Source organism: Electrophorus electricus, chromosome 12, assembly GCF_041902795.1.
Source record: "Electrophorus electricus isolate QZ-2024a chromosome 12, ASM4190279v1, whole genome shotgun sequence".
NCBI lineage: Eukaryota > Metazoa > Chordata > Actinopteri > Gymnotiformes > Gymnotidae > Electrophorus > Electrophorus electricus.
Window position 1 is genome coordinate 4,819,886 of NC_137508.1, and position 25,080 is coordinate 4,844,965.

Here is a 25,080-nt window from a genome sequence, read left to right on the forward strand (position 1 = left end):
CTTTAGCAATCTTTCAATGGGCAACCACATGTCCTTTAATAACCTCCAATGAACACATCTTATCAGGTGCAAGAGATACCTGCAGATCATTAGTTGTTACCAAAGGAAGTTTTCTCCTGACCCTACCCTCTTCTGAAAAGATCATATATTTTCTCATGAATTGCCTGAACTTACCTCATTTTATACAAAATGTCGTAGCAATATAGCTACATATTGTGTTTTTTATTGAATGACAACTGAAAGTCACTTTCATACAGAAATCCAATAATTTTAATTAAAAAATTTAAATATTTAAACTGATAAACAGTAGGCAGCACAGTATATATAAATAACTTCAGTCTTCACATTACTGAACATCTGTCAAAAAGATATAAGCTGGGATCCACCAAAAACAGGTAAATAGTGTGCTTATCTTTGTGATGGATATTTCTATCTTTCTAGCTTGGCAAAGATGTCATGATAATGATGACCTACAAACACATTTGTATTAAAAACATTAGCAGTTTTCAATCGTTTGTGCAGCATGGAAATGTTCAAATCTCCATTAAAATATTGGGAGAAGATAATGTGAACTTTGACCTGAAGCTGTTTGATTTTGGATCACATGTATTATGAAATATTTTTTCCTTATCCCTATGTTGCTGTAGTTTTAATCATGAAGGTTTGGATTGTATCTCTGAGGTTGTGTGCTGTTTTTGCACTGAGGAGCGCTTCAGGTACAACAACACCATTCAAAACACACATCTCAACTACTTCTCAATAACTGTATGGGGATTTTAATTGTGGATACTTACAAGTTCTATTTGAGTTATGGTTGCTGACAAATGTTTCTCCAGGGGAAGCAGTTGTCACTAAAAATGAACAGAATTCAAAATTACCAGGTTAGTGTCTATAGGTCTGTTATACTATAGATACTGATGTGACAATTTTACTTGCCTGCAATAATTAAGTCCTGTAATTCTACAGGACAGGATTATATTAACATACAGGCATAAATAATAGGTGAAGCACAATGTGACTGACAAACTGACCTTACAAAATATCTCTTAGTGGAGACCAAAGAAGCAGAAGAACAAGTGGAAGATCTCTCCCCTGCAGGTATGTATGCTCTATTAAACTCACATCTAACAAAGCTTAGTAAAATTAATTTTTCACCATGGAGATGCTTTTTTCTACAGATGTCGCTGCTAAAATAGCTGTTGAAGAGTTGGCTATTTCAGGCAAGTCTTGTCTCTGCAATGAAATGCACTTGATGATATGAAGAATGATATTTGGAGTTTAATTTTAAACTGCTAGTGTTCATTGCAAAAATAAATTATTTTTGTCTGTCCCCCATTTATCATCCATTAACATCCATCAGTAACCATAAACAATCATAGCGTATTAGTAAATGATCAACTTTCTCCTCATTTGAGGATAAAACACAAGCTTAATTTTACTTTCACTGAAAGCACTTTTTTTTTTTATCATGTCAGTGTCCCCATTAAAGCCAAGACATAAAACAGAGGTGTTTTTTGTTTGTTTTTTTGACAGAACGCGCATACTGCCCACCTGGGTGGATTAATTACAGATCCCGCTGTTTTCAGATTGTAAGATCAGCGATGTCCTGGCTTAATGCTGAGGTAAATATTTAACTTCACAATGTTTATTCATAGCCAGAATCACAAATCGCTGAAATGGACACCTGTCAAACATGTCAGGATGAGGAACCCATGCAAAAATAAATATGAACTTTTATTCCTGTAAAAAACCAACCCCCACCCAAAAAACAAACAAACAAACAAACAAACAAACAAACAAACAAAAACGGGGAGTGGAGCGAGGGACACAAAATCGGTACCAGAAGTCAGTTTGGGCTCCTGTACTTGTATAATTGATAAACCATCTAATATTTTAATATAATTTATCTTGGATGTGTTGCAGCATCTGATCAACAACAGAGCTTCGCTAACTCATTCTTCTCTTTTTCTCATTCATGTATTTTGTCTTCAGAAACACTGTGTAAGTCTGCGGGCTAGTCTGGCATCTGTACAGAATCCTGATGAACAGTACTTCCTGCAGAATTTGATTGCCTCTGCTGGTTTCCACTGGCTTGGATTGGTGCTTACAACTTCCAGGTAACACAGTTACATATAGCGATGGCCACTGTAGCCAGTCACTGTTTCCTAGATACATACCTGTCCACATGTTTGCATATCAGCATAAAACACTGAATCATTTTAAAATGTAAAACACTAAGATCATTATTAAGCAATCAACACAGCAATAAATACAAGAATATTTTCTTTTAATAAAATAATTCAATTCAGGTTTTTTTTTTCCAAAATAATTAAACTCTTGACACATTTCGGTAATTGTTAATAGTACTGTCAATGATAGTCACTGGTCTATAATATTATTGCTGAATTACAGATAAACTAAATTATTTATGTTTTTGCAGAGTCCTGTGATGACAGTAAAACTTATTCTGTGTTATCCAGGGTACGTGGTTGTGGATTGATAGGGCAGGATTCTACTACTCAAACTGGCTGTCACTGAGCAGTGTTTCCAGCTACCCTTGTGCCTACATGAGATCCAATGGTAACTTATTTTACTTACACTGGTGCCATGTATTCTGGTTTAGGGGTGATTAACATTCACATTGCTGTGTTGTTTGTATTCAGATACAATGCGATTCTCAAGTATGTTTTCTTCTTTTTCAGCTGGCTGGTCAAACACAAACTGTGCATCTACACTTTCTTTTGTCTGTTCTATTAACCCAACCGTCTGTTGAAAATACATAAATAAGTACATTTCCACCAACACGGCAGACGATTATGAACACTAAGAGACTGATATCAATATTATCAGCATTTACAGTATTACTGATTTAATTAAATTGTTTTGAAAGCAGTTAATTGATTAATGCTGTTTTTGTATTCTTAAAAATAAAAAGTCTAATATAGTGATGTTTATTGCGATTCATTTTTATGTATTTCATATTTATAGTATTGTATTTACATAAACTGTAACAAACAAGAAACCTCCCTATCAACCCTTATGTTGTGTTAAAAAAATATATTACAGAGTGCTACAATATAGAAACAACCTTGGAAAATAATATGGAAAAACAAATGTGTTGGGTGCTTATCAGGTTGAACTTATTCTAAACAACTGCGCAAGACCAAAAAAATAAATTCAAGAAAATAATTTTATTATTTAGTATAATGCCTAATATGTAGAAAACATTGGTTTGACTTGTTGTGGTTTGTATTAAGTAATTAAGTATTCATAAACATACCATAGAGGTCACATTTTTTAAACACATTTAAAAACAGATTTTAGTACACACCTCTCATGAAGAATGTGCCATTGTTAGGAATTCTCCCATGTGCCTCCTCAGCTTGTCTGTATGGCATAGTTAGCTAGCATTTATAAATCAAATTTTGAGTGCTATTTGAGTGTTAAAGGTACCATAGAATGGAAACCGTATTTTCCTTGGCATACATGAATAAGGACGGTTCGATACATGCAACTGACACATCATGAACCTCAAACATTATTTTCTCCTCCTTCAAACGCAAATCCTACAAAAGTAAAAGATAACCAGAAAATATCATCATGGACCTGCACAGCCAAACTTTATTGACATCACAACCCCATCTTCATCCTGTAAGGAGCAAGCTGCTGTGTGAATTTATCCACTGGAATTCACTGACAGCTGGAACCTGATCATCTTATATTGAAAACATCATACTGAGCTAACAACTTTTTTTTACTTTGTAAACCGAAGATCAAAACCAAGTAACTAGTACAGGTAATGTTGGCTATTGTCAAACTCCAAGTAACTATCATTGTTAACTGAATAGTATGATGACGCAGCTAGTTATTCATAGGGGGTTCATTTTAGTTTCATTTCTTTCATGCGCATGAAATTGAATCTGGGCATTTTTCTCCTCAAACAAAGTCAAATATGTAGACATGAGAGAACAAAAAAACAATTAATACATCCTATGGGAACTTTAATTAGATGCATTCATCACATGCTTTATTAGAAATGCATCTGCAAAATCATACAAATGACATGTTTTTCTAATGTAGAGAAAAAGCTGGATAGGCAACCACAGAAACTGAACTAAAAATGTTGATGTAGGGAACTAAAATGTTGCTTAAATAATTTTAAAAAAGAACACTGAGTTTGCCTTTTGATATTCGGTTATGAAGGAACAAAACATCCAGGAAAATTTTAACACCCTCGTTTTGGTTTCACATCCAGCCGGATTTTAACTGGCTAACTTGGTGCTTGGTGACTAGACTGAATAGTAATAGCATTATTTATTATATTTTGTAATAAAATCTTAGAGTACCGAGTCTGGTTTTAAAATGAAGTGTGTAGCAGGTAAAGCGTTTTCTTATGAAATGTAGTGAATAGAAGTGACAGAAATACTCAAGTGAAATACAGATATTTAGCAAAGTTCAAAAGGTCTGCAACTTGCTTGTGCCTTTCACTGTATTTGCTTTGTGGTAATCTCCCAAGAACACCATTCTTGTGAACATAAACCTAATCAAATGCAAGAAACACCTACAGATTTTAGCTGTGACACCATGGGCTCTATTGAAGAGGTCATTATACTACAGCGTAACCTGCTGTCCCCATTACCTCAACATTTTATTCAATGAAAACAGCAATAGTGTTTGTTGTTTGTTAAATCAAACATAATTATTTGGACATGAAGGCAGATCATATTGCATTTTGGAAGCCATTCATGCAGAAATCCTGAAAATCCCAAAGTGATCAAAAACTGTCTCACAGCTGTATGTCATTTTATCGCTATATTAACCTTTAGACGCATAAACTGATTTGGCAACATCCTTCATAAAAACAAACAAAAAAAATCCTGCGTTACCAATCGTTAATGAGAAGCTGTGAAAGGAAACATATTAATTTTACTGGAGAGACAATATTCCCATAAACCATTTACATTTCCTTGTTGCTGTAATTATGGTTGCAACAAAGGGCAATAAGTCACATGTAAGACTTGAAAGTGACTGGAGTCTATATTATATATATATATATATATATATATATATATATATATATATATATATATATATATATATATATATATATATATATGTATATATATATATATATATATATATATATATATAACATATAACATATATTATGATATATTGAAATTGAATGTTATGGAAATGATTTAGTGAGTGATGCAATTAACAAATAGAATCATAAACTGACAACTGACAGAAATCACAAACTGAGAGTTAAACGTCACTGTTTTGCTAAAATACTGTTAAGCTGTTCATTCAATCTTGCCATTTATCATTCATCATAAACTTGCAGTAGTACATCAATCTGAATTGTCAAGTTTTGTAGTCATCACAAGGACTTTGTTTGTGTCACCACTCACCTTGACAAATGTGTCAAACATTTATGGCAAAAACTTGGAGAATTAGAATACATTTTAAGGTTTTTTTAAAAACCATTTCTTGCCTTTACCAAAACAATGTATTGTAAATTACTGTAGCAAATTATACAATTCCTGCATGAAGCCAAATTCTTTGTATGTATGTATTTTTTTATTGAGAGTGGCCTTTTAGAAGAGCACCAGTAATGTAATTTTAGTTTTCAGATTTACAGTGAATTGCACAGGTAAAGAACAGTACAGGAATATTTGAAGTATATACTTATAGGCATATATAAGAATATATTCTTATTCTTATACGCATATATAACATATTTAGAGGCAATTATTAAATGTATAAGTACAGATAGACACAGTTTTATCTAATAAGTAAATTCATCACACTCTCCTATGTTCAAAGAATTTAGACGTTACAAATTACATCACATTTACCGAATCATGTCTTATTTCATTATTTTCTTTGTTACTTCCACCAGAGCACCTCTCAGTATATCACTATTTGACCCTCACTATGAGTCCTACAGTAGATGACAAGATATAAAGAAAATAAATACAATGAAATAAAGATATTTTTGCAAGATGTATCAAATTTATCCTCGACACATATTTAAATTTGTTCTGTATGCCATCTAGAGAATGTGGGTGTATGAGGGGGACAGTGATGTAAACAATGTAAAATTATCTACAGCTTACTGGCATTTATGAACAGGGTTATCTCTTCCTTGTGTGTCAGTGGGTGCCACATTTGCATTGTTAAACACTGCCTGTCAAATATTGATAGATAAGTGTTCAATCATTCATTTCATCATTTTATGAATCATTTATCTATTCAAGTCATGTCTCGTTGTTTCTTTGGTTTTAAGGGACATTAAATTTAAGTAGAATGTTCATAAACCCTTGGATGGTGAAGTAAGTGCAATTTTATATGAATAAAACATACAATACTGGCAAAAGATTTGCATTGCTATAATGTTAAATTATGAAATTATCCAATATACCACACTCATGTTGAAACAGATGTAACTAGCAAGTAAAGGCATTGTTTTTATTCAGCTTACCAGCAACTGCCTACTTATGGTTAACAATTAAAAGGTGCTATCTGGGCAGGCAAGTTATCATGGTTATCTGATGTAATTTAGCCTGTGTTATGATGTTCTGATATAAGTAATAAGTAAAGGCTTTGTTTTTTTAATACATCTTACCAGCAACTGTAATTTAAGGTCAACAATAAAAAGTGTTATCGGGGCAGTCAGGTTATTATGGTTATCTAATCTAAATCAGATGGGTCCCTGATGTACAGAGTGCAACTACTGAGGTAGCACAGTATATATAAATACTGAGGACTCCACTCTTCACATTACTGTGCATCTGTGAAAAAGATATAAGCTGGGATCCATCAACAACAGGTAAATAATTTATCTTTGTGATGGACATTTCTGCCATTCTTGCTTGGCAAAGATGTCATGACAACTATGGTCTAAAAACAAATTTGTATTAAAAACCTTTTCAGTTTACAATGGTTTGTGCTGCATGGAAATTTACAAACATCCGATATACATGCTGGAAGAAGACAGTGGGAACGTTGACCTGGAGCTGTTTGATTTTGGATCGCATTTATTTTGACTTTTTTTTTTTCCTTTTCCCTATGTTGCTCTAGTTTTCATCATGAAGGTTTGGATTGTATCTCTGATGTTGTGTGCTGTTTTTGGACTGAGGACCGCTTCAGGTACAACAACACCATTCAAAACACACATCTCAACTACTTCTCAATAACTGTATGGGGATTTTAATTGTGGATACTTACAAGTTCTATTTGAGTTATGGTTGCTGACAAATGTTTCTCCAGGGGAAGCAGTTGTCACTAAAAATGAACAGAATTCAAAATTACCAGGTTAGTGTCTATAGGTCTGTTATACTATAGATACTGATGTGACAATTTTACTTGCCTGCAATAATTAAGTCCTGTAATTCTACAGGACAGGATTATATTAACATACAGGCATAAATAATAGGTGAAGCACAATGTGACTGTCAAACTGACCTTACAAAAATATCTGTAGTGGAGATAGTGGAGACCAAAGAAGCAGAAGAACAAGTGGAAGATCTCTCCCCTGCAGGTATGTATGCTCTATTAAACTCACATCTAACAAAGCTTAGTAAAATTAATTTTTCACCATGGAGATGCTTTTTTCTACAGATGTCGCTGCTAAAATAGCTGTTGAAGAGTTGGCTATTTCAGGCAAGTCTTGTCTCTGCAATGAAATGCACTTGATGATATGAAGAATGATATTTGGAGTTTAATTTTAAACTGCTAGTGTTCATTGCAAAAATAAATTATTTTTGTCTGTTCCCCATTTATCATCCATTAACATCCATCAGTAACCATAAACAATCATAGCGTATTAGTAAATGATCAACTTTCTCCTCATTTGAGGATAAAACACAAGCTTAATTTTACTTTCACTGAAAGCACTTTTTTTTTTTATCATGTCAGTGTCCCCATTAAAGCCAAGACATAAAACAGAGGTGTTTTTTGTTTGTTTTTTTGACAGAACGCGCATACTGCCCACCTGGGTGGATTAATTACAGATCCCGCTGTTTTCAGATTGTAAGATCAGCGATGTCCTGGCTTAATGCTGAGGTAAATATTTAACTTCACAATGTTTATTCATAGCCAGAATCACAAATCGCTGAAATGGACACCTGTCAAACATGTCAGGATGAGGAACCCATGCAAAAATAAATATGAACTTTTATTCCTGTAAAAAACCAACCCCCACCCAAAAAACAAACAAACAAACAAACAAACAAAAACGGGGAGTGGAGCGAGGGACACAAAATCGGTACCAGAAGTCAGTTTGGGCTCCTGTACTTGTATAATTGATAAACCATCTAATATTTTAATATAATTTATCTTGGATGTGTTGCAGCATCTGATCAACAACAGAACTTCGCTAACTCATTCTTCTCTTTTTCTCATTCATGTATTTTGTCTTCAGAAACACTGTGTAAGTCTGCGGGCTACTCTGGCATCTGTACAGAATCCTGATGAACAGTACTTCCTGCAGAATTTGATTGCCTCTGCTGGTTTACCACTGGCTTGGATTGGTGCTTACAACTTCCAGGTAACACAGTTACATATAGCGATGGCCACTGTAGCCAGTCACTGTTTCCTAGATACATACCTGTCCACATGTTTGCATATCAGCATAAAACACTGAATCATTTTAAAATGTAAAACACTAAGATCATTATTAAGCAATCAACACAGCAATAAATACAAGAATATTTTCTTTTAATAAAATAATTCAATTCAGGTTTTTTTTTTCCAAAATAATTAAACTCTTGACACATTTCGGTAATTGTTAATAGTACTGTCAATGATAGTCACTGGTCTATAATATTATTGCTGAATTACAGATAAACTAAATTATTTATGTTTTTGCAGAGTCCTGTGATGACAGTAAAACTTATTCTGTGTTATCCAGGGTACGTGGTTGTGGATTGATAGGGCAGGATTCTACTACTCAAACTGGCTGTCACTGAGCAGTGTTTCCAGCTACCCTTGTGCCTACATGAGATCCAATGGTAACTTATTTTACTTACACTGGTGCCATGTATTCTGGTTTAGGGGTGATTAACATTCACATTGCTGTGTTGTTTGTATTCAGATACAATGCGATTCTCAAGTATGTTTTCTTCTTTTTCAGCTGGCTGGTCAAACACAAACTGTGCATCTACACTTTCTTTTGTCTGTTCTATTAACCCAACCGTCTGTTGAAAATACATAAATAAGTACATTTCCACCAACACGGCAGACAATTATGAACACTAAGAGACTGATATCAATATTATCAGCATTTACAGTATTACTGATTTAATTAAATTGTTTTGAAAGCAGTTAATTGATTAATGCTGTCTTTGTATTCTTAAAAATAAAAAGTCTAATATAGTGATGTTTATTGCGATTCATTTTTATGTATTTCATATTTATAGTATTGTATTTACATAAACTGTAACAAACAAGAAACCTCCCTATCAACCCTTATGTTGTGTTAAAAAAATATATTACAGAGTGCTACAATATAGAAACAACCTTGGAAAATAATATGGAAAAACAAATGTGTTGGGTGCTTATCAGGTTGAACTTATTCTAAACAACTGCGCAAGACCAAAAAAATAAATTCAAGAAAATAATTTTATTATTTAGTATAATGCCTAATATGTAGAAAACATTGGTTTGACTTGTTGTGGTTTGTATTAAGTAATTAAGTATTCATAAACATACCATAGAGGTCACATTTTTTAAACACATTTAAAAACAGATTTTAGTACACACCTCTCATGAAGAATGTGCCATTGTTAGGAATTCTCCCATGTGCCTCCTCAGCTTGTCTGTATGGCATAGTTAGCTAGCATTTATAAATCAAATTTTGAGTGCTATTTGAGTGTTAAAGGTACCATAGAATGGAAACCGTATTTTCCTTGGCATACATGAATAAGGACGGTTCGATACATGCAACTGACACATCATGAACCTCAAACATTATTTTCTCCTCCTTCAAACGCAAATCCTACAAAAGTAAAAGATAACCAGAAAATATCATCATGGACCTGCACAGCCAAACTTTATTGACATCACAACCCCATCTTCATCCTGTAAGGAGCAAGCTGCTGTGTGAATTTATCCACTGGAATTCACTGACAGCTGGAACCTGATCATCTTATATTGAAAACATCATACTGAGCTAACAACTTTTTTTTACTTTGTAAACCGAAGATCAAAACCAAGTAACTAGTACAGGTAATGTTGGCTATTGTCAAACTCCAAGTAACTATCATTGTTAACTGAATAGTATGATGACGCAGCTAGTTATTCATAGGGGGTTCATTTTAGTTTCATTTCTTTCATGTGCATGAAATTGAATCTGGGCATTTTTCTCCTCAAACAAAGTCAAATATGTAGACATGAGAGAACAAAAAAACAATTAATACATCCTATGGGAACTTTAATTAGATGCATTCATCACATGCTTTATTAGAAATGCATCTGCAAAATCATACAAATGACATGTTTTTCTAATGTAGAGAAAAAGCTGGATAGGCAACCACAGAAACTGAACTAAAAATGTTGATGTAGGGAACTAAAATGTTGCTTAAATAATTTTAAAAAAGAACACTGAGTTTGCCTTTTGATATTCGGTTATGAAGGAACAAAACATCCAGGAAAATTTTAACACCCTCGTTTTGGTTTCACATCCAGCCGGATTTTAACTGGCTAACTTGGTGCTTGGTGACTAGACTGAATAGTAATAGCATTATTTATTATATTTTGTAATAAAATCTTAGAGTACCGAGTCTGGTTTTAAAATGAAGTGTGTAGCAGGTAAAGCGTTTTCTTATGAAATGTAGTGAATAGAAGTGACAGAAATACTCAAGTGAAATACAGATATTTAGCAAAGTTCAAAAGGTCTGCAACTTGCTTGTGCCTTTCACTGTATTTGCTTTGTGGTAATCTCCCAAGAACACCATTCTTGTGAACATAAACCTAATCAAATGCAAGAAACACCTACAGATTTTAGCTGTGACACCATGGGCTCTATTGAAGAGGTCATTATACTACAGCGTAACCTGCTGTCCCCATTACCTCAACATTTTATTCAATGAAAACAGCAATAGTGTTTGTTGTTTGTTAAATCAAACATAATTATTTGGACATGAAGGCAGATCATATTGCATTTTGGAAGCCATTCATGCAGAAATCCTGAAAATCCCAAAGTGATCAAAAACTGTCTCACAGCTGTATGTCATTTTATCGCTATATTAACCTTTAGACGCATAAACTGATTTGGCAACATCCTTCATAAAAACAAACAAAAAAAATCCTGCGTTACCAATCGTTAATGAGAAGCTGTGAAAGGAAACATATTAATTTTACTGGAGAGACAATATTCCCATAAACCATTTACATTTCCTTGTTGCTGTAATTATGGTTGCAACAAAGGGCAATAAGTCACATGTAAGACTTGAAAGTGACTGGAGTCTATATTATATATATATATATATATATATATATATATATATATATATATATATATATATATATATATATATATATATATATATGTATATATATATATATATATATATATATATATATATAACATATAACATATATTATGATATATTGAAATTGAATGTTATGGAAATGATTTAGTGAGTGATGCAATTAACAAATAGAATCATAAACTGACAACTGACAGAAATCACAAACTGAGAGTTAAACGTCACTGTTTTGCTAAAATACTGTTAAGCTGTTCATTCAATCTTGCCATTTATCATTCATCATAAACTTGCAGTAGTACATCAATCTGAATTGTCAAGTTTTGTAGTCATCACAAGGACTTTGTTTGTGTCACCACTCACCTTGACAAATGTGTCAAACATTTATGGCAAAAACTTGGAGAATTAGAATACATTTTAAGGTTTTTTTAAAAACCATTTCTTGCCTTTACCAAAACAATGTATTGTAAATTACTGTAGCAAATTATACAATTCCTGCATGAAGCCAAATTCTTTGTATGTATGTATTTTTTTATTGAGAGTGGCCTTTTAGAAGAGCACCAGTAATGTAATTTTAGTTTTCAGATTTACAGTGAATTGCACAGGTAAAGAACAGTACAGGAATATTTGAAGTATATACTTATAGGCATATATAAGAATATATTCTTATTCTTATACGCATATATAACATATTTAGAGGCAATTATTAAATGTATAAGTACAGATAGACACAGTTTTATCTAATAAGTAAATTCATCACACTCTCCTATGTTCAAAGAATTTAGACGTTACAAATTACATCACATTTACCGAATCATGTCTTATTTCATTATTTTCTTTGTTACTTCCACCAGAGCACCTCTCAGTATATCACTATTTGACCCTCACTATGAGTCCTACAGTAGATGACAAGATATAAAGAAAATAAATACAATGAAATAAAGATATTTTTGCAAGATGTATCAAATTTATCCTCGACACATATTTAAATTTGTTCTGTATGCCATCTAGAGAATGTGGGTGTATGAGGGGGACAGTGATGTAAACAATGTAAAATTATCTACAGCTTACTGGCATTTATGAACAGGGTTATCTCTTCCTTGTGTGTCAGTGGGTGCCACATTTGCATTGTTAAACACTGCCTGTCAAATATTGATAGATAAGTGTTCAATCATTCATTTCATCATTTTATGAATCATTTATCTATTCAAGTCATGTCTCGTTGTTTCTTTGGTTTTAAGGGACATTAAATTTAAGTAGAATGTTCATAAACCCTTGGATGGTGAAGTAAGTGCAATTTTATATGAATAAAACATACAATACTGGCAAAAGATTTGCATTGCTATAATGTTAAATTATGAAATTATCCAATATACCACACTCATGTTGAAACAGATGTAACTAGCAAGTAAAGGCATTGTTTTTATTCAGCTTACCAGCAACTGCCTACTTATGGTTAACAATTAAAAGGTGCTATCTGGGCAGGCAAGTTATCATGGTTATCTGATGTAATTTAGCCTGTGTTATGATGTTCTGATATAAGTAATAAGTAAAGGCTTTGTTTTTTTAATACATCTTACCAGCAACTGTAATTTAAGGTCAACAATAAAAAGTGTTATCGGGGCAGTCAGGTTATTATGGTTATCTAATCTAAATCAGATGGGTCCCTGATGTACAGAGTGCAACTACTGAGGTAGCACAGTATATATAAATACTGAGGACTCCACTCTTCACATTACTGTGCATCTGTGAAAAAGATATAAGCTGGGATCCATCAACAACAGGTAAATAATTTATCTTTGTGATGGACATTTCTGCCATTCTTGCTTGGCAAAGATGTCATGACAACTATGGTCTAAAAACAAATTTGTATTAAAAACCTTTTCAGTTTACAATGGTTTGTGCTGCATGGAAATTTACAAACATCCGATATACATGCTGGAAGAAGACAGTGGGAACGTTGACCTGGAGCTGTTTGATTTTGGATCGCATTTATTTTGACTTTTTTTTTTTCCTTTTCCCTATGTTGCTCTAGTTTTCATCATGAAGGTTTGGATTGTATCTCTGATGTTGTGTGCTGTTTTTGGACTGAGGACCGCTTCAGGTACAACAACACCATTCAAAACACACATCTCAACTACTTCTCAATAACTGTATGGGGATTTTAATTGTGGATACTTACAAGTTCTATTTGAGTTATGGTTGCTGACAAATGTTTCTCCAGGGGAAGCAGTTGTCACTAAAAATGAACAGAATTCAAAATTACCAGGTTAGTGTCTATAGGTCTGTTATACTATAGATACTGATGTGACAATTTTACTTGCCTGCAATAATTAAGTCCTGTAATTCTACAGGACAGGATTATATTAACATACAGGCATAAATAATAGGTGAAGCACAATGTGACTGTCAAACTGACCTTACAAAAATATCTGTAGTGGAGATAGTGGAGACCAAAGAAGCAGAAGAACAAGTGGAAGATCTCTCCCCTGCAGGTATGTATGCTCTATTAAACTCACATCTAACAAAGCTTAGTAAAATTAATTTTTCACCATGGAGATGCTTTTTTCTACAGATGTCGCTGCTAAAATAGCTGTTGAAGAGTTGGCTATTTCAGGCAAGTCTTGTCTCTGCAATGAAATGCACTTGATGATATGAAGAATGATATTTGGAGTTTAATTTTAAACTGCTAGTGTTCATTGCAAAAATAAATTATTTTTGTCTGTCCCCCATTTATCATCCATTAACATCCATCAGTAACCATAAACAATCATAGCGTATTAGTAAATGATCAACTTTCTCCTCATTTGAGGATAAAACACAAGCTTAATTTTACTTTCACTGAAAGCACTTTTTTTTTTTATCATGTCAGTGTCCCCATTAAAGCCAAGACATAAAACAGAGGTGTTTTTTGTTTGTTTTTTTGACAGAACGCGCATACTGCCCACCTGGGTGGATTAATTACAGATCCCGCTGTTTTCAGATTGTAAGATCAGCGATGTCCTGGCTTAATGCTGAGGTAAATATTTAACTTCACAATGTTTATTCATAGCCAGAATCACAAATCGCTGAAATGGACACCTGTCAAACATGTCAGGATGAGGAACCCATGCAAAAATAAATATGAACTTTTATTCCTGTAAAAAACCAACCCCCACCCAAAAAACAAACAAACAAACAAACAAACAAAAACGGGGAGTGGAGCGAGGGACACAAAATCGGTACCAGAAGTCAGTTTGGGCTCCTGTACTTGTATAATTGATAAACCATCTAATATTTTAATATAATTTATCTTGGATGTGTTGCAGCATCTGATCAACAACAGAGCTTCGCTAACTCATTCTTCTCTTTTTCTCATTCATGTATTTTGTCTTCAGAAACACTGTGTAAGTCTGCGGGCTACTCTGGCATCTGTACAGAATCCTGATGAACAGTACTTCCTGCAGAATTTGATTGCCTCTGCTGGTTTACCACTGGCTTGGATTGGTGCTTACAACTTCCAGGTAACACAGTTACATATAGCGATGGCCACTGTAGCCAGTCACTGTTTCCTAGATACATACCTGTCCACATGTTTGCATATCAGCATAAAACACTGAATCATTTTAAAATGTAAAACACTAAGATCATTATTAAGCAATCAACACAGCAATAAATACAAGAATATTTTCTTTTAATAAAATAATTCAATTCAGGTTTTTTTTTTCCAAAATAATTAAACTCTTGACACATTTCGGTAATTGTTAATAGTACTGTCAATGATAGTCACTGGTCTATAATATTATTGCTGAATTACAGATAAACTAAATTATTTATGTTTTTGCAGAGTCCTGTGATGACAGTAAAACTTATTCTGTGTTATCCAGGGTACGTGGTTGTGGATTGATAGGGCAGGATTCTACTACTCAAACTGGCTGTCACTGAGCAGTGTTTCCAGCTACCCTTGTGCCTACATGAGATCCAATGGTAACTTATTTTACTTACACTGGTGCCATGTATTCTGGTTTAGGGGTGATTAACATTCACATTGCTGTGTTGTTTGTATTCAGATACAATGCGATTCTCAAGTATGTTTTCTTCTTTTTCAGCTGGCTGGTCAAACACAAACTGTGCATCTACACTTTCTTTTGTCTGTTCTATTAACCCAACCGTCTGTTGAAAATACATAAATAAGTACATTTCCACCAACACGGCAGACGATTATGAACACTAAGAGACTGATATCAATATTATCAGCATTTACAGTATTACTGATTTAATTAAATTGTTTTGAAAGCAGTTAATTGATTAATGCTGTCTTTGTATTCTTAAAAATAAAAAGTCTAATATAGTGATGTTTATTGCGATTCATTTTTATGTATTTCATATTTATAGTATTGTATTTACATAAACTGTAACAAACAAGAAACCTCCCTATCAACCCTTATGTTGTGTTAAAAAAATATATTACAGAGTGCTACAATATAGAAACAACCTTGGAAAATAATATGGAAAAACAAATGTGTTGGGTGCTTATCAGGTTGAACTTATTCTAAACAACTGCGCAAGACCAAAAAAATAAATTCAAGAAAATAATTTTATTATTTAGTATAATGCCTAATATGTAGAAAACATTGGTTTGACTTGTTGTGGTTTGTATTAAGTAATTAAGTATTCATAAACATACCATAGAGGTCACATTTTTTAAACACATTTAAAAACAGATTTTAGTACACACCTCTCATGAAGAATGTGCCATTGTTAGGAATTCTCCCATGTGCCTCCTCAGCTTGTCTGTATGGCATAGTTAGCTAGCATTTATAAATCAAATTTTGAGTGCTATTTGAGTGTTAAAGGTACCATAGAATGGAAACCGTATTTTCCTTGGCATACATGAATAAGGACGGTTCGATACATGCAACTGACACATCATGAACCTCAAACATTATTTTCTCCTCCTTCAAACGCAAATCCTACAAAAGTAAAAGATAACCAGAAAATATCATCATGGACCTGCACAGCCAAACTTTATTGACATCACAACCCCATCTTCATCCTGTAAGGAGCAAGCTGCTGTGTGAATTTATCCACTGGAATTCACTGACAGCTGGAACCTGATCATCTTATATTGAAAACATCATACTGAGCTAACAACTTTTTTTTACTTTGTAAACCGAAGATCAAAACCAAGTAACTAGTACAGGTAATGTTGGCTATTGTCAAACTCCAAGTAACTATCATTGTTAACTGAATAGTATGATGACGCAGCTAGTTATTCATAGGGGGTTCATTTTAGTTTCATTTCTTTCATGTGCATGAAATTGAATCTGGGCATTTTTCTCCTCAAACAAAGTCAAATATGTAGACATGAGAGAACAAAAAAACAATTAATACATCCTATGGGAACTTTAATTAGATGCATTCATCACATGCTTTATTAGAAATGCATCTGCAAAATCATACAAATGACATGTTTTTCTAATGTAGAGAAAAAGCTGGATAGGCAACCACAGAAACTGAACTAAAAATGTTGATGTAGGGAACTAAAATGTTGCTTAAATAATTTTAAAAAAGAACACTGAGTTTGCCTTTTGATATTCGGTTATGAAGGAACAAAACATCCAGGAAAATTTTAACACCCTCGTTTTGGTTTCACATCCAGCCGGATTTTAACTGGCTAACTTGGTGCTTGGTGACTAGACTGAATAGTAATAGCATTATTTATTATATTTTGTAATAAAATCTTAGAGTACCGAGTCTGGTTTTAAAATGAAGTGTGTAGCAGGTAAAGCGTTTTCTTATGAAATGTAGTGAATAGAAGTGACAGAAATACTCAAGTGAAATACAGATATTTAGCAAAGTTCAAAAGGTCTGCAACTTGCTTGTGCCTTTCACTGTATTTGCTTTGTGGTAATCTCCCAAGAACACCATTCTTGTGAACATAAACCTAATCAAATGCAAGAAACACCTACAGATTTTAGCTGTGACACCATGGGCTCTATTGAAGAGGTCATTATACTACAGCGTAACCTGCTGTCCCCATTACCTCAACATTTTATTCAATGAAAACAGCAATAGTGTTTGTTGTTTGTTAAATCAAACATAATTATTTGGACATGAAGGCAGATCATATTGCATTTTGGAAGCCATTCATGCAGAAATCCTGAAAATCCCAAAGTGATCAAAAACTGTCTCACAGCTGTATGTCATTTTATCGCTATATTAACCTTTAGACGCATAAACTGATTTGGCAACATCCTTCATAAAAACAAACAAAAAAAATCCTGCGTTACCAATCGTTAATGAGAAGCTGTGAAAGGAAACATATTAATTTTACTGGAGAGACAATATTCCCATAAACCATTTACATTTCCTTGTTGCTGTAATTATGGTTGCAACAAAGGGCAATAAGTCACATGTAAGACTTGAAAGTGACTGGAGTCTATATATATATATATATATATATATATATATATATATATATATATATATATATATATATATATATATATATATATATATATATATATATATATATATATATATATATATATATATATATATAACATATAACATATATTATGATATATTGAAATTGAATGTTATGGAAATGATTTAGTGAGTGATGCAATTAACAAATAGAATCATAAACTGACAACTGACAGAAATCACAAACTGAGAGTTAAACGTCACTGTTTTGCTAAAATACTGTTAAGCTGTTCATTCAATCTTGCCATTTATCATTCATCATAAACTTGCAGTAGTACATCAATCTGAATTGTCAAGTTTTGTAGTCATCACAAGGACTTTGTTTGTGTCACCACTCACCTTGACAAATGTGTCAAACATTTATGGCAAAAACTTGGAGAATTAGAATACATTTTAAGGTTTTTTTAAAAACCATTTCTTGCCTTTACCAAAACAATGTATTGTAAATTACTGTAGCAAATTATACAATTCCTGCATGAAGCCAAATTCTTTGTATGTATGTATTTTTTTATTGAGAGTGGCCTTTTAGAAGAGCACCAGTAATGTAATTTTAGTTTTCAGATTTACAGTGAATTGCACAGGTAAAGAACAGTACAGGAATATTTGAAGTATATACTTATAGGCATATATAAGAATATATTCTTATTCTTATACGCATATATAACATATTTAGAGGCAATTATTAAATGTATAAGTACAGATAGACACAGTTTTATCTAATAAGTAAATTCATCACACTCTCCTATGTTCAAAGAATTTAGACGTTACAAATTACATCACATTTACCGAATCATGTCTTATTTCATTATTTTCTTTGTTACTTCCACCAGAGCACCTCTCAGTATATCACTATTTGACCCTCACTATGAGTCCTACAGTAGATGACAAGATATAAAGAAAATAAATACAATGAAATAAAGATATTTTTGCAAGATGTATCAAATTTATCCTCGACACATATTTAAATTTGTTCTGTATGCCATCTAGAGAATGTGGGTGTATGAGGGGGACAGTGATGTAAACAATGTAAAATTATCTACAGCTTACTGGCATTTATGAACAGGGTTATCTCTTCCTTGTGTGTCAGTGGGTGCCACATTTGCATTGTTAAACACTGCCTGTCAAATATTGATAGATAAGTGTTCAATCATTCATTTCATCATTTTATGAATCATTTATCTATTCAAGTCATGTCTCGTTGTTTCTTTGGTTTTAAGGGACATTAAATTTAAGTAGAATGTTCATAAACCCTTGGATGGTGAAGTAAGTGCAATTTTATATGAATAAAACATACAATACTGGCAAAAGATTTGCATTGCTATAATGTTAAATTATGAAATTATCCAATATACCACACTCATGTTGAAACAGATGTAACTAGCAAGTAAAGGCATTGTTTTTATTCAGCTTACCAGCAACTGCCTACTTATGGTTAACAATTAAAAGGTGCTATCTGGGCAGGCAAGTTATCATGGTTATCTGATGTAATTTAGCCTGTGTTATGATGTTCTGATATAAGTAATAAGTAAAGGCTTTGTTTTTTTAATACATCTTACCAGCAACTGTAATTTAAGGTCAACAATAAAAAGTGTTATCGGGGCAGTCAGGTTATTATGGTTATCTAATCTAAATCAGATGGGTCCCTGATGTACAGAGTGCAACTACTGAGGTAGCACAGTATATATAAATACTGAGGACTCCACTCTTCACATTACTGTGCATCTGTGAAAAAGATATAAGCTGGGATCCATCAACAACAGGTAAATAATTTATCTTTGTGATGGACATTTCTGCCATTCTTGCTTGGCAAAGATGTCATGACAACTATGGTCTAAAAACAAATTTGTATTAAAAACCTTTTCAGTTTACAATGGTTTGTGCTGCATGGAAATTTACAAACATCCGATATACATGCTGGAAGAAGACAGTGGGAACGTTGACCTGGAGCTGTTTGATTTTGGATCGCATTTATTTTGACTTTTTTTTTTTCCTTTTCCCTATGTTGCTCTAGTTTTCATCATGAAGGTTTGGATTGTATCTCTGATGTTGTGTGCTGTTTTTGGACTGAGGACCGCTTCAGGTACAACAACACCATTCAAAACACACATCTCAACTACTTCTCAATAACTGTATGGGGATTTTAATTGTGGATACTTACAAGTTCTATTTGAGTTATGGTTGCTGACAAATGTTTCTCCAGGGGAAGCAGTTGTCACTAAAAATGAACAGAATTCAAAATTACCAGGTTAGTGTCTATAGGTCTGTTATACTATAGATACTGATGTGACAATTTTACTTGCCTGCAATAATTAAGTCCTGTAATTCTACAGGACAGGATTATATTAACATACAGGCATAAATAATAGGTGAAGCACAATGTGACTGTCAAACTGACCTTACAAAAATATCTGTAGTGGAGATAGTGGAGACCAAAGAAGCAGAAGAACAAGTGGAAGATCTCTCCCCTGCAGGTATGTATGCTCTATTAAACTCACATCTAACAAAGCTTAGTAAAATTAATTTTTCACCATGGAGATGCTTTTTTCTACAGATGTCGCTGCTAAAATAGCTGTTGAAGAGTTGGCTATTTCAGGCAAGTCTTGTCTCTGCAATGAAATGCACTTGATGATATGAAGAATGATATTTGGAGTTTAATTTTAAACTGCTAGTGTTCATTGCAAAAATAAATTATTTTTGTCTGTCCCCCATTTATCATCCATTAACATCCATCAGTAACCATAAACAATCATAGCGTATTAGTAAATGATCAACTTTCTCCTCATTTGAGGATAAAACACAAGCTTAATTTTACTTTCACTGAAAGCACTTTTTTTTTTTATCATGTCAGTGTCCCCATTAAAGCCAAGACATAAAACAGAGGTGTTTTTTGTTTGTTTTTTTGACAGAACGCGCATACTGCCCACCTGGGTGGATTAATTACAGATCCCGCTGTTTTCAGATTGTAAGATCAGCGATGTCCTGGCTTAATGCTGAGGTAAATATTTAACTTCACAATGTTTATTCATAGCCAGAATCACAAATCGCTGAAATGGACACCTGTCAAACATGTCAGGATGAGGAACCCATGCAAAAATAAATATGAACTTTTATTCCTGTAAAAAACCAACCCCCACCCAAAAAACAAACAAACAAACAAACAAACAAAAACGGGGAGTGGAGCGAGGGACACAAAATCGGTACCAGAAGTCAGTTTGGGCTCCTGTACTTGTATAATTGATAAACCATCTAATATTTTAATATAATTTATCTTGGATGTGTTGCAGCATCTGATCAACAACAGAGCTTCGCTAACTCATTCTTCTCTTTTTCTCATTCATGTATTTTGTCTTCAGAAACACTGTGTAAGTCTGCGGGCTACTCTGGCATCTGTACAGAATCCTGATGAACAGTACTTCCTGCAGAATTTGATTGCCTCTGCTGGTTTACCACTGGCTTGGATTGGTGCTTACAACTTCCAGGTAACACAGTTACATATAGCGATGGCCACTGTAGCCAGTCACTGTTTCCTAGATACATACCTGTCCACATGTTTGCATATCAGCATAAAACACTGAATCATTTTAAAATGTAAAACACTAAGATCATTATTAAGCAATCAACACAGCAATAAATACAAGAATATTTTCTTTTAATAAAATAATTCAATTCAGGTTTTTTTTTTCCAAAATAATTAAACTCTTGACACATTTCGGTAATTGTTAATAGTACTGTCAATGATAGTCACTGGTCTATAATATTATTGCTGAATTACAGATAAACTAAATTATTTATGTTTTTGCAGAGTCCTGTGATGACAGTAAAACTTATTCTGTGTTATCCAGGGTACGTGGTTGTGGATTGATAGGGCAGGATTCTACTACTCAAACTGGCTGTCACTGAGCAGTGTTTCCAGCTACCCTTGTGCCTACATGAGATCCAATGGTAACTTATTTTACTTACACTGGTGCCATGTATTCTGGTTTAGGGGTGATTAACATTCACATTGCTGTGTTGTTTGTATTCAGATACAATGCGATTCTCAAGTATGTTTTCTTCTTTTTCAGCTGGCTGGTCAAACACAAACTGTGCATCTACACTTTCTTTTGTCTGTTCTATTAACCCAACCGTCTGTTGAAAATACATAAATAAGTACATTTCCACCAACACGGCAGACGATTATGAACACTAAGAGACTGATATCAATATTATCAGCATTTACAGTATTACTGATTTAATTAAATTGTTTTGAAAGCAGTTAATTGATTAATGCTGTCTTTGTATTCTTAAAAATAAAAAGTCTAATATAGTGATGTTTATTGCGATTCATTTTTATGTATTTCATATTTATAGTATTGTATTTACATAAACTGTAACAAACAAGAAACCTCCCTATCAACCCTTATGTTGTGTTAAAAAAATATATTACAGAGTGCTACAATATAGAAACAACCTTGGAAAATAATATGGAAAAACAAATGTGTTGGGTGCTTATCAGGTTGAACTTATTCTAAACAACTGCGCAAGACCAAAAAAATAAATTCAAGAAAATAATTTTATTATTTAGTATAATGCCTAATATGTAGAAAACATTGGTTTGACTTGTTGTGGTTTGTATTAAGTAATTAAGTATTCATAAACATACCATAGAGGTCACATTTTTTAAACACATTTAAAAACAGATTTTAGTACACACCTCTCATGAAGAATGTGCCATTGTTAGGAATTCTCCCATGTGCCTCCTCAGCTTGTCTGTATGGCATAGTTAGCTAGCATTTATAAATCAAATTTTGAGTGCTATTTGAGTGTTAAAGGTACCATAGAATGGAAACCGTATTTTCCTTGGCATACATGAATAAGGACGGTTCGATACATGCAACTGACACATCATGAACCTCAAACATTATTTTCTCCTCCTTCAAACGCAAATCCTACAAAAGTAAAAGATAACCAGAAAATATCATCATGGACCTGCACAGCCAAACTTTATTGACATCACAACCCCATCTTCATCCTGTAAGGAGCAAGCTGCTGTGTGAATTTATCCACTGGAATTCACTGACAGCTGGAACCTGATCATCTTATATTGAAAACATCATACTGAGCTAACAACTTTTTTTTACTTTGTAAACCGAAGATCAAAACCAAGTAACTAGTACAGGTAATGTTGGCTATTGTCAAACTCCAAGTAACTATCATTGTTAACTGAATAGTATGATGACGCAGCTAGTTATTCATAGGGGGTTCATTTTAGTTTCATTTCTTTCATGCGCATGAAATTGAATCTGGGCATTTTTCTCCTCAAACAAAGTCAAATATGTAGACATGAGAGAACAAAAAAACAATTAATACATCCTATGGGAACTTTAATTAGATGCATTCATCACATGCTTTATTAGAAATGCATCTGCAAAATCATACAAATGACATGTTTTTCTAATGTAGAGAAAAAGCTGGATAGGCAACCACAGAAACTGAACTAAAAATGTTGATGTAGGGAACTAAAATGTTGCTTAAATAATTTTAAAAAAGAACACTGAGTTTGCCTTTTGATATTCGGTTATGAAGGAACAAAACATCCAGGAAAATTTTAACACCCTCGTTTTGGTTTCACATCCAGCCGGATTTTAACTGGCTAACTTGGTGCTTGGTGACTAGACTGAATAGTAATAGCATTATTTATTATATTTTGTAATAAAATCTTAGAGTACCGAGTCTGGTTTTAAAATGAAGTGTGTAGCAGGTAAAGCGTTTTCTTATGAAATGTAGTGAATAGAAGTGACAGAAATACTCAAGTGAAATACAGATATTTAGCAAAGTTCAAAAGGTCTGCAACTTGCTTGTGCCTTTCACTGTATTTGCTTTGTGGTAATCTCCCAAGAACACCATTCTTGTGAACATAAACCTAATCAAATGCAAGAAACACCTACAGATTTTAGCTGTGACACCATGGGCTCTATTGAAGAGGTCATTATACTACAGCGTAACCTGCTGTCCCCATTACCTCAACATTTTATTCAATGAAAACAGCAATAGTGTTTGTTGTTTGTTAAATCAAACATAATTATTTGGACATGAAGGCAGATCATATTGCATTTTGGAAGCCATTCATGCAGAAATCCTGAAAATCCCAAAGTGATCAAAAACTGTCTCACAGCTGTATGTCATTTTATCGCTATATTAACCTTTAGACGCATAAACTGATTTGGCAACATCCTTCATAAAAACAAACAAAAAAAATCCTGCGTTACCAATCGTTAATGAGAAGCTGTGAAAGGAAACATATTAATTTTACTGGAGAGACAATATTCCCATAAACCATTTACATTTCCTTGTTGCTGTAATTATGGTTGCAACAAAGGGCAATAAGTCACATGTAAGACTTGAAAGTGACTGGAGTCTATATTATATATATATATATATATATATATATATATATATATATATATATATATATATATATATATATGTATATATATATATATATATATATATATATATATATATATATATATAACATATAACATATATTATGATATATTGAAATTGAATGTTATGGAAATGATTTAGTGAGTGATGCAATTAACAAATAGAATCATAAACTGACAACTGACAGAAATCACAAACTGAGAGTTAAACGTCACTGTTTTGCTAAAATACTGTTAAGCTGTTCATTCAATCTTGCCATTTATCATTCATCATAAACTTGCAGTAGTACATCAATCTGAATTGTCAAGTTTTGTAGTCATCACAAGGACTTTGTTTGTGTCACCACTCACCTTGACAAATGTGTCAAACATTTATGGCAAAAACTTGGAGAATTAGAATACATTTTAAGGTTTTTTTAAAAACCATTTCTTGCCTTTACCAAAACAATGTATTGTAAATTACTGTAGCAAATTATACAATTCCTGCATGAAGCCAAATTCTTTGTATGTATGTATTTTTTTATTGAGAGTGGCCTTTTAGAAGAGCACCAGTAATGTAATTTTAGTTTTCAGATTTACAGTGAATTGCACAGGTAAAGAACAGTACAGGAATATTTGAAGTATATACTTATAGGCATATATAAGAATATATTCTTATTCTTATACGCATATATAACATATTTAGAGGCAATTAT

General features: G+C 33.1%; 3 protein-coding genes and 1 pseudogene across 4 annotated transcripts; all 4 read left to right on the forward strand.

Moving 5' to 3' along the window:
* The first annotated feature begins 655 nt into the window (after positions 1-655).
* Positions 656-2,901, forward strand: LOC118242238 (ladderlectin-like; annotated as a pseudogene). The gene is made up of 7 exons (XR_004776696.2): positions 656-716; positions 1,051-1,098; positions 1,179-1,220; positions 1,534-1,622; positions 1,993-2,117; positions 2,481-2,580; positions 2,703-2,901. The product of XR_004776696.2 is annotated as a ladderlectin-like (transcript).
* A 3,832-nt stretch (positions 2,902-6,733) lies between these two features.
* On the forward strand, positions 6,734-9,381 carry LOC118242234 (ladderlectin-like). The gene is made up of 9 exons (XM_035531790.2): positions 6,734-6,835; positions 7,087-7,155; positions 7,276-7,320; positions 7,490-7,546; positions 7,627-7,668; positions 7,982-8,070; positions 8,429-8,554; positions 8,918-9,017; positions 9,140-9,381. The coding sequence occupies exons 2-9, from the start codon at positions 7,095-7,097 to the stop codon at positions 9,208-9,210; spliced, it is 591 nt and encodes a 196-aa protein (XP_035387683.1). The 5' UTR covers positions 6,734-6,835; positions 7,087-7,094; the 3' UTR covers positions 9,211-9,381.
* Positions 9,382-13,174: 3,793 nt separating this feature from the next.
* LOC118242236 (ladderlectin-like) lies at positions 13,175-15,822 on the forward strand. The gene is made up of 9 exons (XM_035531802.2): positions 13,175-13,276; positions 13,528-13,596; positions 13,717-13,761; positions 13,931-13,987; positions 14,068-14,109; positions 14,423-14,511; positions 14,870-14,995; positions 15,359-15,458; positions 15,581-15,822. The coding sequence occupies exons 2-9, from the start codon at positions 13,536-13,538 to the stop codon at positions 15,649-15,651; spliced, it is 591 nt and encodes a 196-aa protein (XP_035387695.1). The 5' UTR covers positions 13,175-13,276; positions 13,528-13,535; the 3' UTR covers positions 15,652-15,822.
* A 3,796-nt stretch (positions 15,823-19,618) lies between these two features.
* LOC145660367 (ladderlectin-like) lies at positions 19,619-22,266 on the forward strand. Its single transcript, XM_081725005.1, has 9 exons — positions 19,619-19,720; positions 19,972-20,040; positions 20,161-20,205; positions 20,375-20,431; positions 20,512-20,553; positions 20,867-20,955; positions 21,314-21,439; positions 21,803-21,902; positions 22,025-22,266. The coding sequence occupies exons 2-9, from the start codon at positions 19,980-19,982 to the stop codon at positions 22,093-22,095; spliced, it is 591 nt and encodes a 196-aa protein (XP_081581131.1). The 5' UTR covers positions 19,619-19,720; positions 19,972-19,979; the 3' UTR covers positions 22,096-22,266.
* The last annotated feature ends 2,814 nt before the right edge of the window (positions 22,267-25,080 follow it).